Here is an 18,420-nt window from a genome sequence, read left to right as displayed (position 1 = left end):
CGTTTCATTTGCCACCAATTCAAACGCTCTAAATAAGATACGCGTGTGAGATACATAATAAACTTGAAAATTTTAATTATGATGCAAGAAAACTTAATGCAAATAACGACGTTTCTATTTAAGCAAGACATATCATCTCTAAACAATCTAATGTCTCAACCATTATGTATATCAACCAATTAAACCACAATAATTGAAACAAACAAATCGAAATAAGTGCCCAATTTGGAAAGACATGGCCATATATATATTCAACTCGATCGGTTAATTTCAGTATTATATATTGAATTTATTGCTAATGGAAGGCATAATGATTGTAGTTTGTTAGTGGTGTACAATAAATGATCCCAAAAATAGTTACATAAAACCTAAAATGGTATGATTATTACATGCCAAACTTCCTGTTTTGAAGGGTTACCGTCACTTATATTTTCCAAAATAATAAAGTTTTTGGGTAAAAAAGCATGTGTACTCAACATAAACAAATTAAATAAATAAGTAGTAATAGTATTAAATATTGAGTATTGATTAAAAGTGAGTGATGCTCACAATGATGCTAATGTAACTTTATTTTTTTGTGTGTATAATTCGAATGACATTTTAGGTGAAATTAAAGTGGAGTGACTTATTGAAACAGTAGTGGACTCGTGGAGACCATAAAAATCGTCTAAAAAGTGTATTTAACATTAAAATAAAGTATAGATGCGTGAGAACTGGGCCTGAAAATTTAGTTTGCGGGTTTCTGAGTATACCACCCAATACCTGACGGGTTTTGGGTACCCGAAACCTAAAATTATGGGTTCGGGTACGAGTTTGGGTAGTTAATGTTAGGATTTTTCGGGTTTAGGGTACCTGAAACCGGTATTAAGGTACCCGACTAATACCCGATTAAACTCGATTAATTATGTTTTTGTGATAAATGTTTTTATTTAGTATAGGGCCTATGGCCTGTAGGGTAAGAGTAAATTTATTTAATCACACGTAGATTTATGCCAAAAATTTCTTTATTTTAAAATTAAGTAGTGTCTATTTGTCATAATCTAGAGAAAGCTAAAGCATTAGAATTGAAGTTTAGTTGTGTTATTTTAATAATTTCTATTCTTATCACAATATAATTTATAGTATAAAAAATAAATTTGAAATACTAATTTCGGGTTTATGGGTTTATGGGTGCCCGATTAGTTAGGTTCGGGTACCCGCACCAGGTATTAGGGTACCCAAATTCACATACGGATCAGGTATTAGGTATGATATTTTTGAGATTTTGGGTTCGGGTACCCAAATTTTCGGGTTTGGGTACCCGCGGGTTCCCGAATTTACAGGACTAGTGAGAACACACTTTTATTAACTAGTAAATATTCTAATATGATCTAATAATTTTTATTGTACACTATTAAATGCAGTATATATAATTATTCAAATAAATATATTTCACATATGGTAAGCCTAGAAATATTAGAAAGGAAATATTTTTTTCAGAATAAAATCAATGCCAAAGATATACCATACTAAAGTTTAAGATTTGAGAAATGCCTTTTGAATTTTTGAATTAAAGGAAAGAAATTTAACATCTAAACCTTTTCATCTATATGGGCCTACATATATAATTGGGCCTTCTCGAATCTAGTCCATTAGCCCATCACATATTTAATTGACTACTTTCATTCAATCTTAGTACTATAATCGACTGATTTCCAAAGGTTTCAATTTTAATTATAACTGATCAATTCTCAATATATATTAATAAATTATTATTAAATTTTATACTTTCAGAATAAATAATAAATTATAAATATGAATTACTAGGCTCTAGTTAAACACTATAGGTGGACTACTAAAAATCATAATTAAAAACTGATTAATCTCATAATTACCTACTATACTAATAAGGCTCTAGTTACGTGATAAACTCAAAGATAAGATCGATGGAAAATTGTAATTAGGACCACTAATTTAAATTTTATTGATTGACTTTGAATTCCTTCTTATTAGTAAGGTAGCCAACCTTTTTTTAATTTTTTCGTAAGAGAATAATATTCTCTCTATCCAATCAACATTGAATTTTCATATTGCCGGTTGAGTACTGAAAATTGATCCTTTCCACCATCCACTTAATTTCTTGTAATATGATATTTAATCGGTCAAAACTTAGGAAAATCGAAAAAATAATGATCATATATTTGTAGTCTTCGATATCATGGGAAAATTTACAATGATTTCATAGAAACGAACGACTAAAAGATCCCTTTTTCCATATTCATCCAACACTACCAATTTATTTCACATCTTATTATACAATTCACCTTTTCTAACCCAATATTGATACTTTTTTATATAACAAGAACATGTACAAAATTAATGAGTTAGTGTCAAATCTTATGTGCAGGTATCCTTATCGGATCGATCCGTTTAACACATGATATTTTTGGGTGAATTCATTTTTCTTTTTCAAAAATCAATACATTTTATATCTATATATTCGGGTTAGATCTTTTCAATTATCTACTTATTTGATAATATACATTAACTTAACTCACTAAATATTCTTTCATTAATATCAATATTTAAAAAAAAATGATTCTAAATTTACGATATACTAGTTTATTTATTGAATCGTTCAATCCACAGGTATCAATTCATAGATCTATTATTGTACCGAGCCTGCACTCCCCATGCCATTACCACCACTACTACATCATCTGGTCACATCCTTTGTAACACGCCTGAACCATTTCATATAGTTGTCAAATTCGTGTCATAACCATGCTGATATCGTGCCAACACGAATAAGCACGTGTCGTGTGCCAGCCATGCTCGATTTGAAACATAATAAGTACGTTTCCTATTCAGATTCCTATTCTAGATTGACCTTATCAGATTAGGTCATCATCATCTTCACACGATAACAACACAAATCCACATTAATCGCCAGTCCCACATGAATCGTCAGCCCAGTCATAATTCCTTGCCACCGATTTCCTTTTCAGTTGGTCGCCCAATATATTTTTTTATTAATCTATTTTTTCACCCTGCTTTTTATTACCACTATGTTTTTTTTGAAAAAAAAACTTGAATAGAGACCATCAATGGCTGCCGATTTAGAAACTAATTAATCATCCAAATTCCAAAATTTTCCCAATAGTTTAGCAGTTTCTCCGTTGCCTCGTTTTCTCCCTCAATTCGTTGACTGTTTCTCTCTGACTATACGTACACAACCTCCGTCTCTATATATCATGCACGCAAATCACACACACTGAGCGTGCCACTGCGTGTTTGATTCCCGCATCGGAATCCTTCGATTCTGCTGCTTTTTTTCCCTCACGCCGTTGAAATAGGGGGCGAATTCATGGGGGCGACGATGGTGGTGGAGACGGCGATGGAGTTTCTGCTGCCGTCGTGGTGGGAGGTGCAGGTCACGGTGGCGGCGGCGGCGTTTGTTGTGGTGGCGTATTGGTTCTTCTCCGCCGGCGCTGACGGCGGCGATGATCGGGGATTCGTGGAAGGCTCCGGAGGCGGCGCGGATATGATTGAGGAAAGGGAAAAGGTCATTACTGCGTTTATTGTGCCGAATTGGATTTGTTTTTCAGTGTGATTTTTGGTATTTTTGGGGATAGGTTGACGAATTTGTGGAATTGCGATCGATTGATTTTTGGTGTGATTGGTGGAGCGGAAATGGTTGTTTGATTATTGAACTGGTGAATTTGTGGAAATTGTGCTCCTTTAGATGTAATTTTGTGTGGTTTCCTTGTTTCTAACTGTGATTAATTGACCGAATTGCGTGTATTGCATTGCGTTGATTGGATGTTGTTGTACGCTTCTGCTTTTGAATTCGGTTGATCATTTTCAGAAGCTGTTGCTGTAAGTTACTTATGATTGGAATGGAATTTGGTGCTTTGTTATGGCCATTCCTGGACTTATGTTACTCATTTCTGATAGTTGGATATGTCAGTTGACTAATGCGAGTCACTTTCGTGATGAAGAGTTCTTGTGATCTTCATTGGTTAACTTGTTGATTGGAATGAATTCATGGATGACAGCGTTGAAAATTTGGACTCATCATTTTTATAGTAGCAATTGACACTATACTTGTTTCTTACACTTTTTAGTGTCGTAGCATAGATTTGAGATCATTGAAAGTAATTCGGAAGAAACGTTGTTTGTATAGTTGGAAATTGGACCCTAGCCTCCTGCTTTTGGGTATTGAGTGGAAGTTTTGACACTTTGGAGTTCTCATAGATGTGATTGTTGTTTCCTTGTTCTTTTACTTCGTATATTATGTATTCTTGAAGTATTTTCCCAGTTGCTTGACATGCAGTTCTTCACTTCTTTTATAGATGCTGTTTAAAGGGGATTCTCAAACTAATTCGGCATACTTAATTAAGGTACTTTTCATTGTAGTCTCAGTGGTGTCTGTTTTAGTTGCCAGTTCTTCATTCTACTGGACTGAACTGTAAATACACCAACCATGTTCTTGAACTTTGTTATCATATTATAGGACGCCCTTCTTTTCAGGTAGAGCTGTTAGCAGCCAAGAATCTAATTGGGGCAAATTTAAATGGCACATCGGATCCCTACGCAATTATTACTTGTGGGTCAGAAAAACGCTTCAGGTGATTTCATAATTTATCTTAATTGGCACCTTTAGCATCCTATTTATTGGACAGGACAAATTTTGGTATCCTGCTTCCCACATGTCTTTATTTGTTTATGGAGAAACATGATATTCTGTAGAGATCAGGAATGATGTAGGTAGAGTGTGAGCTTCTTCTTAGGGTTTTTATAGTTTATGAGAAATGTCTAAGATAAGTATTTATAAGATTTCAGTTCGTGTTCTTTTCAGCTCTATGGTTCCTGGCTCAAGAAATCCCATGTGGGGGGAGGAGTTCAATTTTTCTGTTGATGAGCTTCCTGTTGAGGTATTTGTTTCCTGTAGCAACTTGGATTGTAGAAGTCCAGCTTTTTATCAGAAATCGTAGTGCGCTAACAAATGTTACTTATGCTACTCTTGTCTTCTTTGGTTTGTCAAACATTTGTTATCTTATGAACCTTGAAACATAAAATAAGTACTCCTTGTTTTGTATTGTCACAACATGTAACATTGGCTGTTTCTTTTCTTTTTGGTTACTCGTTGTGGTACTAATTCTTTTATATAATCCATTGGCAGATAAATGTGACGATTTATGATTGGGATATAATTTGGAAAAGTGCAGTTCTTGGAAAGGTAATAATCCGAGTTGAACAGGAAGGTCAAACTGGTGCTGTATGGTATACATTGGACAGTCCATCTGGGCAGGTAATAAGTTGCTATGGATATTCTTTCGGGTGGTTTAGCCTCTAGGACATCTTTCTTTGCAAGTTTAGTGGTTTTTTTTCCCGTCTTCTCTTATCTGCTGCTGATATTGAAAAGGTTTTTTGTTTGCTTCTCAGGTCTGCCTACATATCAAAACCCTCAAACTCCAGATGAATTCTTCCAGGTATGGTTTTTTGCACAATACCTCTCCTTTCTAGTTATGGCACATTGTCTCATTCTGCTGAGTATATGCAGCATTGTTGTTAATGTGAAGGTTGTGCTCTCTTTGTGTTTGTCTTCATGAAGCTAGATTTGCTTCCTCTAGATTCGAGTTTACAATATTTTTGAAGATTGCAGATGCAAATTTCCTTTATTTTCTATTGAAAACATGTTTTGTATTCTGTCATAATCTTGACTTGATGTTGAATTTAGCTAACACCTTATTGTCCTGCATATCCATATCACTAATTTTCTTACCAAGGCTCTTTATTTTCTTCTCATTAATGATCTGAAAACTTGCATTGCTTGCTTCTGAAAGATTTTAAATTTAAATTTCACACTTTTGGAAACCTAATCCTCATGCCGTACAAAATAATCTGTTAATTATTTCCTTAAGTAAGGTACCTGAAATTGTTTGATTTACTCCGTGGTAGGGTTTTGAATGGCTATGCTGGTACTAATCCTCGAAGAAGGCCTTCAGATAAGCAAGGGCCTACAGTTGTTCATCAAAAACCTGGACCACTGCAAACAATTTTTAATCTTCTCCCTGATGAGGTATTGTTCCCTGCATATGACAGCCATGGTTAGATCTAAGATATTCTTATTGACTCCTTTTGTTTTAAGTGTTTAAGAGCTTGAATATTTTTGGACAAGTAGAGAGAATTTTAGTGGCTGAAATCAGTTATGCTATTTGCCAGATTGTGGAACATAGCTATTCTTGTGCACTTGAGAGATCATTCTTGTATCATGGTCGGATGTATGTATCAGCATGGCACATCTGCTTCCATTCGAATGTTTTCTCCAAACAAATGAAGGTTAATTTCTCTTGTTTAGATGCATAGAATTTTTTCTGTACAACGGTTTGTTTGTGAGGCATCTCCTTGGAAATGTACCTCTGGGTGTACTTCTAACACTGGTCACAGAAAAGCTTTATGTTAATCTATTCTTCATGCCTTGCTGCTTGATGATTGTTTTTGTGTTTTCGTAGGTAATGGTACCTTTCGGAGACATAGATGAGGTACAAGGCCCTTTATCTTCCTTACTGACTTATCTTCATCTTTTTTCTCTCTCTCTCCAATGATGGTTCACTTCTAGCCCCATAGAATCTGAAATGCAACTAACTTAAGTCTGTAGTATGACTGAATGGATCCCTTTGGTTGGTTTTCCATCTCAGATAAAGAGGAGCCAGCACGCATTTATAAATCCAGCTATTACAATAATTCTTCGGATGGGTGCTGGGGGGCATGGTGTGCCTCCTTTGGGAAATCCTGATGGTTAGTGTTATTCTTCCCTTCTGATAATCTAAGTACCTTGTATCTTTTACCATGTCTAGTGTTTGAGAAGATCAAAGAACACTTCCCTTCTATCTCCATAATAAAACTTAACAATCTTACCTTGCAGCCGTACTCATAGAGAAAAGAAATTAATGTCTCTCCTGAAGCTGATATCTGCTTGTGATCCACTCTTCTTTCAGGTAGAGTTAGATACAAATTTGCATCTTTCTGGAACAGAAATCATGCATTGAGAGGATTACAGCGTGCAGTAAAGAACTATCATGACATGCTAGAAGCTGAGAAGAAGGTTCAATTTCAAGCTCTGTTTCATTTCCGTGTTTATTGCAGATATTGGAGAAGTAAAAGTTGTTGAATTAGAACTTTCGCTCGGATAAGTGTTAATGTATCAACAATCAACCTCTTGTCTCAAGAGTCTTTCTTGATATATATCCGAAAGTCCTTATGCATCGGAACTGGATTGCTTGATTCCAACAGAACATGATAGCTGTTTGGCTTCGATAGTTACAGAAATATATAATACCCACCTGTCACTCATTGTACTTATGAAATATGCTTTTCATATCCAAAAGCTGCTGACCTAGGAACTGAAAAAGAATCCTTTTCGATCCGAAGCCAAGCATCTGGTGTTTATGCAAACAGATTTTGTAACCCTTCTATTTGGTCTTTGTGTACACAGGAAAAGGAACAGTCTGCATTGCGTGCACATAGCAGCTCTATCAAAGGCAGCAATAGGCAATCTAAGATTTCCGAGCAGAGTGTGGCAAAGACTGAAAAGTCACAGCCATTCATCAAGGAGGAAGTGCTTTCTGAAATTTACAATGTAGTTTTACACTTTCCGTTCTCTTTCTTTCTGTCAAATCTTTACATGTTTTACAGGATGGACATTTATTATGTATCCTCTCTTCTCTGTATCAAATTGCAGGATGTTTTCCCGTGCACCGCAGAACAATTTTTCAAGCTTTTGTTGGATGATGATTCAACCTATACAAATGAGTATCGTACTATCCGAAAGGATTCTAATCTTGTTGTAAGTAACTTATACTCATTGGCTCACATAACACTTTTTATGGATGAATCTTAACCACAAATGAAGCAATAGTATTGCATTTAAAATAAATGTCCCGATACCAGTACTGTTTCCGTTCATTCAGAAATGTGAGTTCTCTGTATTATTGTCTTGAGCTACCTGTTATGCTTCCTTCAGATGGGTCAGTGGCATTCTGCTGACGAATATGACGGTCAAGTCAGAGAAATTACGTTTAGATCTGTGTGCAATAGTCCGATGTGTCCACCAGATACAGCAATGACGGAATGGCAACATGCTGTTTTATCTGCAGACAAGAAAATACTGGTGCATACTTAAATCTCAAAATGATATTAGTGATTGTGTAATTTGCTGGCATTAATATCGTTATATTTTGTATTCAGGTGTTTGAGACCGTACAACAGGCACATGACGTACCATTTGGGTCATACTTTGAGGTAAGCTCTATCAGTTGCTGGTTTTGCATTTCAAGAAAGAGATAAACTAAGAAATATTGTGATGATGCCAAAAGTTACCCATTACTCTTTTCTGTTCTTATTCTGATTGCCCGTCTTTTGCTTCAGATTCACTGTAGATGGACGTTAGAGTCTAATTCCGAGTCTTCATGCACCATTAATATTAGAGTTGGTAAGTGCCCACTTTGTGTTGATTCATTCTGGCCTAGATTTGAAATATGGACTCTGTTGCGTTCTTTTAATCTCGAACTATTTAGATCGCCTAAGTTAATTTACGCAACTCATGTAATGTTATAACACGCGATACCTTTCTAGGTGCTCATTTCAAGAAATGGTGTGTGATGCAATCCAAGATCAAATCAGGCGCTATTAACGAGGTATGGTTTTGATCATCCGTCGTTTACTCTGGTATCCGTTGAGTTTTAAGTCATAGTTAGATCACTTCTGAAGTGCTTCATATCTGTGCAGTATAAGAAAGAGGTGGATATGATGCTGGATGTAGCGCGTTCATATATCCAGACGAAGACTTCGTCTAGCAAGATGGAAACTACACCAACAACTCCGGCTGTTGTTCAAGAAAGTAGATAAAATTGTGGTACAAATAGAGTAGTGAAAGGAGAATTGTAATCAATAGATAAAAATTGTTTGTATAGGAGTAATATTTATAATGAGAAAAATATTTAAGCTTATAACCACTTATAATTTATATTTATCTTTTTTTTTTGGTAAAGAATTTGTATAATCTTTTCTTTTTGCGTATGGTACCCTCTTTTAATCATATGGTAATCAAGATTTGGTTCCATAAATGTCTGAACTTGGCAATGTTAGGGAGGTGCAGACGGTTCGAGTAGGGACGTTTAGACGGTTATCGAACACAATGTAACATGAATCGGTCGAAATGGAAGACAAACTAAAATATAAACTCAAAAGAAATCAATATCTAGAGAGATTTATGCAATCCATTGTATCTCACAAAACTTGCCGCTAATCAATCGGATCAACTCTTTTCCCATGAAGATAAGATGATAGGATGCTAATATATTATAAACTGAAAAACAAGTAATACAAAATAATCAAAAGGTTGAGAAAGGAGTTTGAAAGAATTGAGTATGGAATGATACATTCATAGGAATGATACCTTGAAAATAAAATCATTAGTTACAACTACAATATTTTTCGATCACTTTTTTTTCTCTAACTTACTAAATTTTCATTAAAATACACATATTCCCTATTAAAACTTTTGTTAGAAGAGTAGTGGAAGGATGAAGAATTATTTAGTCAAAACTAGTGGCTCACTTGATTAATTAAAAGAATATGGTGGGTGAGTATAATATTTTAAGAGGTAGAGTGTTTCAATAGCCATCCACAAGTTAAGAATTACAAGCATTCATCTTCTAAAGAAAAAAAATTTGAAACTTCTTCTGTCAAAAACCATGGATGGAGGTGCTGCCATCGAAATTCTTATCCAAAACCTGATCAACGTTTTAAGGGAAGAGTACTCTCTACTTCGAGGTCTCGATGAAGACGCGCAAAAGCTGCAGAGGACTTTGATCATGATCATGGCCTACTTGAGTGATGCACAGAAGAAATTCATCATTCAAGACTCTGTCAAGATCTGGCTGAGGGAGCTCGAAGCTCTGACTTTCGATGCTGATAATGTCTTGGACGAACTCAGCTATCATCTTCTCAGAAAAAAAGTGAAGAAAATGATGACACCTACAACCAAGTATAAGGTACCATCATGCTTCTCTTCCTTTAGTCGCGTTTCACGTCGGCATAATATGGCATATACAATCAAACAAATCAACGCGGAGTTTGAGTCTATGAACAAAAGAGCAACAGATCTTGGCCTTCAAAGCATGATTGTGAATGCACCTGATGTTGTTGCTGTTGTTTCCTTTGAGACTGATTCGTTGAGTCTTGATCCAATTTTTATTGGAAGAGATGATGATGTGCCTAAACTAGTTCACATGCTCACCCCGATCCACCAAGATCAGATCTTTTCCATTGTTTCTCTTGTCGGAATGGGGGGTATGGGGAAGACTACGTTAACTAGGAAAGTCTTTAATCATGAAAGGGTGAAGGCTCGATTTGGATCACTAATTTGGGTTCATGTTTCTCAAACTTTTGATCCAATTAATCTTTTCAACAAAATCTATTCAACGTTGACTTCAAATACTGGTCATAGAGTTGAGATCAAGGAAGTTATCTTGAAAAGGCTTCAAGAAGTTCTCAAGTCTAAAACTTATCTTCTTGTTCTTGATGATGTATGGAATGAAGATGTTCCAAAGTGGGAAGATTTTATAAATTCCATTTCAGGAGTTACTGCTACCAAAGGAAATGGCATTATCATCACTACCCGGAGTCAAAAGGTTGCTTCAATTGTGAACTCACTTGAATATGCTTTGAGTGGCTTATCAGACGATGATTGTTGGTCCATAATCAAAGCGAAAGCTTTTGATGGTAATGGAGAAGTTCCATCAAGAGTTGTGACTATTGGAAGAAAGATTGCAGAAAGATGTCGGGGTTTGCCCTTAGCTGCCAATATAGTCGGAGGTGTGCTTCGTTACAAGTCAGAAGAAGAGTGGCGCTTTATCGCTGAAAATTGGCTTTCAGATGGCGAAGGAGGTGAAAATATTTCAAAAATATTGAAATTCAGCTATGATCACTTGTCTTCACCATCACTCAAGAAGTGCTTCGCGTATTGTTCGGTTTTCCCCAAAGGTTACATTGGTATGAAGCAAGAGCTGATCGAACTATGGATGGCAGAAGGGTTTCTTCAGCAAAGCGAAATCAATGATATGGAATCTGTGGGCAACATGTTTTATAATGTGCTTCTACAGATGTCTTTATTGCAAGTTGCAACCAAAGATGATTATGGATATGTGGAGCGTTTTGTCATGCACGATCTTGTGCATGATCTTGCATCTTCTGTTTTATCTAGTAATGCGAATAGCAGCACCATAGTTCGATACATGTTTCTGGAAAAAGAGTCAATTCCTATTCCAAAAGAAGTGGCCAAGCATGGAATTGAAGAAGGTGAGGTTCATAAATTCCTCATTTGGTAAAAATTTGAAGTCTCTTAGAATAGAAAGCTTGATGCATTGGAATGTCTAGGAGAAGAGCTATTCCATAACAATCACAATCTCTCAAAGTTGAGGATTACGAAATGCTCTGTCTTGAGGGAATTACCAGATGGACTAGACACACTCGAATCTCTGGAGGAGTTGGTCATTATTGATTGTCCAAAGCTGAAGTCGATTGGGAATCCAAGTGCCGGAGCAGGACAGTGTCAAGGAATCCTAAGTTGGGTGTGTATCATAGGATGCGAAGAGCTGGTGGGATTTCCGCGCAAAATGCTGGAGTCGTGGGCGCCAACAATCGCGACTCTCGACTTGGAGAGACTAAGGAGCCTTGAGAATCTACCAATGCTGATTGACTGCCTCGCTAAATCATCTCGTCTGAAAAGATTGAGAATCGTTGGTATCCCTAATTTTAAGGCTATTGGTAGCGTTAAGAGGTGGGGTTTAGGCAGCTTGGAGAAGTTAAACATAGATGTGAGTGTGGAGTGGTCAAGGGAGAATAGTGGTGCCATTCAATATGCTGTGGATGGAATCATGCAAGGATGTTGCAACTCACTTTATGAGTTAATACTAAAAGGGGTGGAAAGTTTGGAGTGGCTGCCTTAATCAATTCAGCATCTTACTGCTATTCAAAGGCTAGAATTGAAGAATTTAGGGGTGGAAGAATTGCCACAATGGTTTGTGAACCTCTCTTCTCTTTTCGAGTTATGTCTAGTTGGTTGCAACAAGTTGAGACGCCTGTCCTCTGAGGATGCGTTGAGGCACCTCACTCGATTGAATCAGTTAGTGATTAAAGATTGCGCTGAGCTAAGTATTGATCCAGAGTGGCGTGACCATCCCAATCTCACCATCTACGTCGATGACCTCCACATTTGAATGTTGTTGTTGTTGTTGTAGTAACAATCATGTTTTTAGTCAATAAATGTACATTGATGCTGTCATAGATTAGGCATAGCAAAAGGCCCTTCTTCATTATCCTTACTTATTTTCGAGGAAGAGTACTATCTATTTCGAGGTTTCGATGGAGATGCCCAACAGCTGCAGAGGACTTTGGTCATGATTCTAGCCTACTTGAGTGATGCACTGAAGAAATTTATCACTCAAAATGCTGTCAACATCTGGTTGAGGGAGCTCGAAGCTCTGGCTTTCAATGCTGATAATGTCTTGGACTAACTCAGCTATTATCTTCATAACCAGCTCTGCAGTGAATTGAAAGTGGCGGATCGTAAATCATCAACAGTAGTTCGGAACATGGTTGAAAATTTTGACACACATAACATTCTTAAATCAATAATATTCTCAAACTGCAATTACTATGTTGCAGCGTACAATCACATTGCAACTTTGCAAGACACGTAATATCTACAGATACGGAAAAAATACTACTCCCTCCACCCCATAGACACATTCATTTCTTTTCCATTTGAATAAAAATCCCTTTCAAAATTGATCGTGTTTTCACATGGACAAAATAGATTCCTTCCGAAGACTGTTATAGTTAATCTGTTACTACTAAGTAAACACAAGGTTCTACAGAATTCAGTCAATCAGTTTATAATTTGTGAGTTACGCTCCCACCACAGTGTAGCTGATCCTACGTTGTCTTTTCTATCCAAAACGAAGGCTCTGAGAAGCACGTCTATAAGAGTATGTTTCAAAAGCCTCATCATACATTTAAAGCTCTAACACTAGGCCTATGTCACCCTAAAAAAACTTCAATTACAACGATTTATACAATCCTATCGGCTATTTGTACACTCGAACCTCCAAAACTGCTGCCTAGAATGAAGATTATGCACCACATTCTACACAAACATATATCTTATCATTTTTCTTCATTATTATTCATTCAAACATCAACTTCACTTCTTCATCTTGTTCCCTAAGCTCACCGGCATCACGTCCTCTCGTCCCTTAAATCTTACCCCAAAAGACCATGTCCTTTCCAGTTTCCACCTCTTCAATTGCCACTTCATTTATACATATAGCGAAGAATCATACACCACGCTTTTATTCCAATTTATATCCTTCAAATAGGCCAAATTCTTCGATAATTCAACCTTACCGCCATCGTTTAAGTTTGAATTAAAGCAACACAAGCACACTAACATGAATTCAACACAAACAATCATAATCTGGCATCCAAATACATTGTCAAAAATGAAAACTTTTTCGAAGCTTTTCACTCATTCTTAGCTCAGAAATAACTCTACAAATCGAATTAATAAGCAAACATAACACTACTGAAGCACCTTACTAATCCCAACTCTTACAAAAGGAGAGACAAAACAATCATTCTACAGACAAATTAGATCAAGTAAAACAAATAAAATCTCTTGAAAACCAAACCCCAAAAACTAAAATTATGAACAGAGCTCACCTTGATCTTTGATATATTCAGCAAACGTGTGACAATCGGAGCAAAGGGCGAGGCCCGTAAACCCTAGATTCTCACATTCTTTAGTGCTCAGCTTCTGCTCTGCTTCGCAAAAAGAGAACAGCAAAATTAAGGGAATTAATGCAATAAACAATTTCAAAGATCTCATTTTTATTTCGATTTTATGCGCAGAACTAAAATCGAAGTAATAATCTACAAAGGGGTTTTGAGAAATTCAGAGCTTGAGGAAGACGGGCACAAGGGAAAGGGAAAGGAAAAGTCAAGATTTTGATTTTGATTTTTATTTTTGAGAAGAAAGTCAAGTTTTTAATCTACTCCTATTAGTATTATCTTTTGTGAAAAAATACAAATTATTATTAAATTAGATATTAAATTAACCTAAAGTTTGTAGTAAATAAAGTTTTTTAATAATCGTAGAAGTAGCGAGTTGGAATTAAGTAATAAATGGCTTAAGTTTAAAATCAAACTAAAATGAAAGAAAAACAATTTAGTTTGTGAAAAATAAAGTCAGGCCCATGAATTTTATGATGAGCCTTTTAAAGTATTGAAACAGTGTTTTAAAATATTAATAAAAAAAATGCAAAAACACAATATTCTAGTAAGTCATATGGATCACACTATTTGAGTTTTTCAAGATTTTTATGACATACCCCCTCCGTCTCAAATAATTCGTCTCAGTTTTCTATTTCGATCCGTCCCACATAATTTATCCCACTTCACTTTTACCATTTTTTATAATGGACCCCATGTTCCACTAACTCATTCCTACTCATATTTTATTATAAAACTAATATATAAAGGTAGGACTCACATTCCACTAACTTTTTCCATCCACTTTCCATTACAATTCTTAAAATCCGTGCCTAATCAAAATGACCCAAATTATCCGAGACGGAGGGAGTAACAATTTAAATACTAGTACTAAATTTGTCACTTTAAAAGCATAAATTTTAACTATTTGAGCTCTTAATAGTATAGATGAAAACTGAATCTGGAATAATAAAATCCTTTTGAAGAGATAGTTACACATGACTTCTTTTTCCTTGAGAAAGTTAATAACAATGCCTCCATAGTTACTCAAATCCTCGACCTAGTAATTGGAGGAGATGCGTATTTATCAACTATGCTGCGTTTCATTGTCACTAGTACATAACTTTACATATCTAATGTATGCATTTAGCACTATCAACAAACAACTAATTTGCTCACTCTATGATCTCCTATACCATAACCTTACAACCAAACCAAACTCCCTTCCACCCGGGCCTCCTCTAGGCCGATCAATGTGACTTGATCCCCGAGGCGCCTGACTTCGTCCTCACCCCAAACAATCAGCAGTAAGTCACGACCGAAGCACCCTCATCCGACACCAGCCTCCTCGCACTAGGGGGGCTGGTCTTGATTGGAGCCCATATATCAGCACCATTGCTACTTCCAACTTCAAGAATGAAACACGTTGGCACGACACACAAGCCCTTTGCTCTGAGGCCACACGCCTCCTCGCCCTGCATCAGTAAACAACGCGCCAAAACATCACACAACGCGAACAAAATCAAGGCCTAAAGAGAATGTGCATACATACCTCTGTGCTACATAGATATGGAGCACTCAACACCTGTGGAGGCCAAAACGACGTCATTTTCATTCCAACGCGACATAAAGAGATCAAGAGAGACGATACCTTGACTTGCTCGTGCAAGAAGCTTATGTACTCCATTGCCTCAAGAAGGACTGAGGCTGTATCAGTCTATCAGATTACATAAAAACAAACACATTAGCAATGAATATAACTATTCAAGGCAAGAAATGGTTAGCAATGAACCTTTCCATATGGCGAGACGAGCTGTTGAAGTGCAGAGACGCGTTCGCTCACCCTCTCCTTCTTCTCCTACAACCATCAAACATATACTTATCATCAACAACAATGTGGCAAATTTATAGTGCTAGTTAGGCATCAATCACTAACTTTGGAAGAGAGAGGGGCATCAATCTTGAGTCTTTTAGGCATCAAGTTCGCGAACGAGCTTTGGTTAACTGAGGCCGGGCTTCTCTTGTGCTGCATCATCTTCGCCTTCGCAGTTGAATAATTTGGAAAAACAAACCAATAAATGAGACATTCATGATCAAGAAAAGCTAAATCTACACAAGAATTTGGATTCTTTGCTGTGAAAAAACACACCTTTTGAAAAAGCAAAACAGTTTACAAAGTTCATCAAACTTTCCTATTTGTTCACCTAATTAAGAAATCACTTAAAATGAAAAACAGATGCATTACTTAATCAAGATATTATGCTAATATATATGGATATTGTTTGTAGTTGTGTTGGCCCCATTCATTTGACATGAATGTGAATATACGCGTTTTCAGCATGCAATATTTAATTTTCTTCTAAATATTCAATCCAACCTACTATTTTGAAGTATGCAATGTCTCTATCTTAGCATTAATAAACTGAAAATACTAAATAAAAATAATATTTATTTTTTTTTGTCAAATAAGACTTACCAAGGGAAGAAACACTTAAAAATGGGAGAGTACAACTAAGAATTTCAAGAAACTAACTTTACACAAGATCATTAACTAAGTTGGTGATGAAAATTGAATAGTAATAATTGGAACAAAGATGAAGATGAAAATAGTTTCAAGAAGTTGAAAAAACAAAGAAAGATGGAAAATTTGGGATAAAGGGCTCACCTTCTTTACTAAAGAACCTCAATCTTGAAATCCCATTTCAAGAATCCAAGAAAAATGCAATAAAAATCCCAACTTTGCACAAAGCAATCATCCAAAGTTGTGTCTCTCTCTCAATTTTTGGGTTTTATTGACAACAGGGAATTGGGATTTGTGCAAGACTATTGAAACAAGGAGACAAGAAATGGAAAAGAATCTTCCACCTTTCCTGTCTTTGTTTGTCTCTGTATTTCTAAATGCATGAACACTCTTTTCACACACAACACACACACACGCAAGGCCAAAAGGAGACAAAAGTTATTGTGTTTATAGCTTTTGTACAAACATTGAAATCCAAGAAAATCAATCTGAAAACAATGGAAAAATTGCAGAGATTTTTTTTTTTGGAGAAGTGATGTAGGGTGTGTTCAAAATGATGATTTTATAGTTGATTTTTTTGTTAGATTTATTTATGAAAAGAAGTTCAATTTAATAAGCTTGATTTGATTGGTAGTATTATCTAATTCTGATTGAAGATTTCTCAAGCATCTACAACTCATTGTTTTTTTAGATGGGCCCTGCACAATCACAATTCATCACCTCTTTCTTCTCTTACATTATTTATAAATCTTGGATTTATTTTTTTTATTTATTATTTCCTCAAATATTATAATTTTAATTAAGTTAAAATTCATAATTGTTTTAATTTAAAATTTATATAATTAAAATTCTAAAAATATAAAAATTATTGAAAGTCGAAAAATACATAATTCAAATCCTAATTTTACATAGTATTAATAGGAAAGAGAAGTATTCAGAATTCAAGTGGATACCAAATCGGGCTTCTATCGACTATGTCATGCAACTATGCCGTGACTAATCGGCAATCCCGCTTCTAAACAAAGGCGGGAAGTCCCGATCGCAATGCTAAATGACGCACGTCCCTTATACGCTCGTGCAACGCATTCCTATAGACATCACTTCCTTACTTAATCAGTCAATATTGTGGATGCTCTAATAATTTGCGTGAACTTTGTAAAATGAAAATTAAGTAGTTGATTAGTTCATCTCTTGAAATTTCAAACATAATTTAAAACTCAATTAATCCATTGTAGTCTTGGCGGAAATTGAGGCAGAAAACATGGATGCAAGAAAAAATACCTTAATTAAATTCAAATCTTTAATTTATTATGAAATTCTTAGTGTACGAAATCGACAACTGATTTAAGTTCTTCTTCATTGAGTTCGGACAGTTGAAGAATTTTGTATTAGATGAATAAATTAACGAAGACTTTTTAGATTTCATGTCGTATTTTACCTACATATATAATATTGTTGGTAGGTGGAAGTTGTTATAGTATGTAATTATATTGATTATATGCTAATTTTCTTCGCGGCGGTGATATATCTATGCTATTATTATATCTTAACAATCATGCTTAGTGTTAATGAATATTTATAATTTTTATAGTTACTAATATTTTTCTACTTTTTCCATTTACAAAGGTTTCTTCACGACAACGGCGGACGCAGAAATGCACGGGAGTAGGGGCTAAATTCTCAAATTTTACCTTAAAAATAAATTTGTAGGTAACTTAGATTATTAATAGTGACTTTTATATAATAATGTGTATAGAATATGAATAAATTTTAGAACTTTATAGTAGAAAATAATTAAAAAAAAATGAATTCATTAGGGGCTAAAGCCCCTCCCCCATTAAGGCGTAAGAAAGTTTAATTCGCAGTTGCTCGTATCGCTATGACGAAACATAGGAAAATTATCGTCTTGAAATTTCGAATGCTAAAATTATACTAGTAGTTTTTTATCAAAACAAATTTGTGCATCTACTTCTGATCGTAAACAAAATCAATCATGAACTGTAGTCATTTCAATTTTTCGATGAAGATAAAAATGCTCAAAGTCAAGAACTGATCAGCTGAGTCAGCCAATAAGGCAATAA

The 18,420-nt window shown here is 35.5% G+C and overlaps 3 protein-coding genes across 6 annotated transcripts; 2 read left to right on the top strand and 1 right to left on the bottom strand.

The window, feature by feature from the left end:
• The first annotated feature begins 3,115 nt into the window (after positions 1–3,115).
• LOC125201552 (BAG-associated GRAM protein 1) lies at positions 3,116–9,012 on the top strand. Of its 2 annotated transcripts, none has more exons than XM_048099719.1 (18): positions 3,116–3,544; positions 4,335–4,382; positions 4,513–4,610; positions 4,841–4,916; positions 5,165–5,293; positions 5,428–5,474; positions 5,944–6,064; positions 6,208–6,324; positions 6,498–6,527; positions 6,684–6,783; positions 6,984–7,090; positions 7,481–7,624; positions 7,727–7,831; positions 8,009–8,155; positions 8,233–8,286; positions 8,413–8,476; positions 8,620–8,681; positions 8,773–9,012. In XM_048099719.1, the coding sequence occupies exons 1-18, from the start codon at positions 3,347–3,349 to the stop codon at positions 8,890–8,892; spliced, it is 1,767 nt and encodes a 588-aa protein (XP_047955676.1). In that variant the 5' UTR covers positions 3,116–3,346; the 3' UTR covers positions 8,893–9,012. The 2 variants fall into 2 exon arrangements, with proteins under 2 accessions (XP_047955676.1, XP_047955684.1); XM_048099727.1 differs by having other exon boundaries at positions 3,452–3,544; positions 4,825–4,916.
• A 728-nt stretch (positions 9,013–9,740) lies between these two features.
• On the top strand, positions 9,741–12,563 carry LOC125208284 (disease resistance protein RGA2-like). Its single transcript, XM_048107867.1, has 4 exons — positions 9,741–11,346; positions 11,425–11,976; positions 12,106–12,172; positions 12,335–12,563. Exons 1-4 carry the CDS (start codon positions 9,741–9,743, stop codon positions 12,561–12,563), a joined length of 2,454 nt encoding a protein of 817 aa, XP_047963824.1.
• A 2,200-nt stretch (positions 12,564–14,763) lies between these two features.
• Positions 14,764–16,900, bottom strand: LOC125216507 (transcription factor bHLH153-like). 3 transcript variants are annotated; one of them, XM_048118261.1, is made up of 6 exons: positions 16,484–16,896; positions 15,755–15,859; positions 15,611–15,676; positions 15,470–15,535; positions 15,371–15,403; positions 14,764–15,293 (listed from the first exon to the last, which is right to left on the bottom strand). In XM_048118261.1, exons 2-6 carry the CDS (start codon positions 15,851–15,853, stop codon positions 15,120–15,122), a joined length of 438 nt encoding a protein of 145 aa, XP_047974218.1. In that variant the 5' UTR covers positions 15,854–15,859; positions 16,484–16,896; the 3' UTR covers positions 14,764–15,119. The 3 variants fall into 3 exon arrangements, with proteins under 3 accessions (XP_047974218.1, XP_047974202.1, XP_047974210.1); XM_048118245.1 differs by having other exon boundaries at positions 15,371–15,535; positions 16,484–16,900; XM_048118253.1 differs by lacking the exon at positions 16,484–16,896 and adding an exon at positions 15,968–16,265 and having other exon boundaries at positions 15,371–15,535.
• Positions 16,901–18,420: the final 1,520 nt, after the last annotated feature.

Source organism: Salvia hispanica, chromosome 1 (assembly GCF_023119035.1).
Source record: "Salvia hispanica cultivar TCC Black 2014 chromosome 1, UniMelb_Shisp_WGS_1.0, whole genome shotgun sequence".
In the NCBI taxonomy this organism is placed as follows: Eukaryota; Viridiplantae; Streptophyta; class Magnoliopsida; order Lamiales; family Lamiaceae; genus Salvia; species Salvia hispanica.
The sequence above is the reverse complement of the archived record's forward strand: the minus strand, read 5'-3'. Positions and strand labels throughout refer to the sequence as shown.

Excerpts from the sequence above, each read along its gene's own strand:
- LOC125201552 (XM_048099719.1), top strand. The coding sequence starts at position 3,347 with ATGGGGGCGACGATGGTGGTGGAGACGGCGATGGAGTTTCTGCTGCCG. Across the intron at positions 6,784-6,983 it reads TCCTTTGGGAAATCCTGATG|GTAGAGTTAGATACAAATTT; the intron begins GTTAGTGTTATT and ends CTCTTCTTTCAG. Across the intron at positions 8,477-8,619 it reads CACCATTAATATTAGAGTTG|GTGCTCATTTCAAGAAATGG; the intron begins GTAAGTGCCCAC and ends ATACCTTTCTAG.
- LOC125208284 (XM_048107867.1), top strand. The coding sequence starts at position 9,741 with ATGGATGGAGGTGCTGCCATCGAAATTCTTATCCAAAACCTGATCAAC. Across the intron at positions 11,347-11,424 it reads CAAGCATGGAATTGAAGAAG|GAGAAGAGCTATTCCATAAC; the intron begins GTGAGGTTCATA and ends TGGAATGTCTAG. Across the intron at positions 11,977-12,105 it reads AATACTAAAAGGGGTGGAAA|TTGGTTGCAACAAGTTGAGA; the intron begins GTTTGGAGTGGC and ends AGTTATGTCTAG.
- LOC125216507 (XM_048118245.1), bottom strand. The coding sequence starts at position 15,853 with ATGATGCAGCACAAGAGAAGCCCGGCCTCAGTTAACCAAAGCTCGTTC. Across the intron at positions 15,536-15,610 it reads TCGTCTCGCCATATGGAAAG|ACTGATACAGCCTCAGTCCT; the intron begins GTTCATTGCTAA and ends GTAATCTGATAG. Across the intron at positions 15,294-15,370 it reads CATATCTATGTAGCACAGAG|GGCGAGGAGGCGTGTGGCCT; the intron begins GTATGTATGCAC and ends TTACTGATGCAG.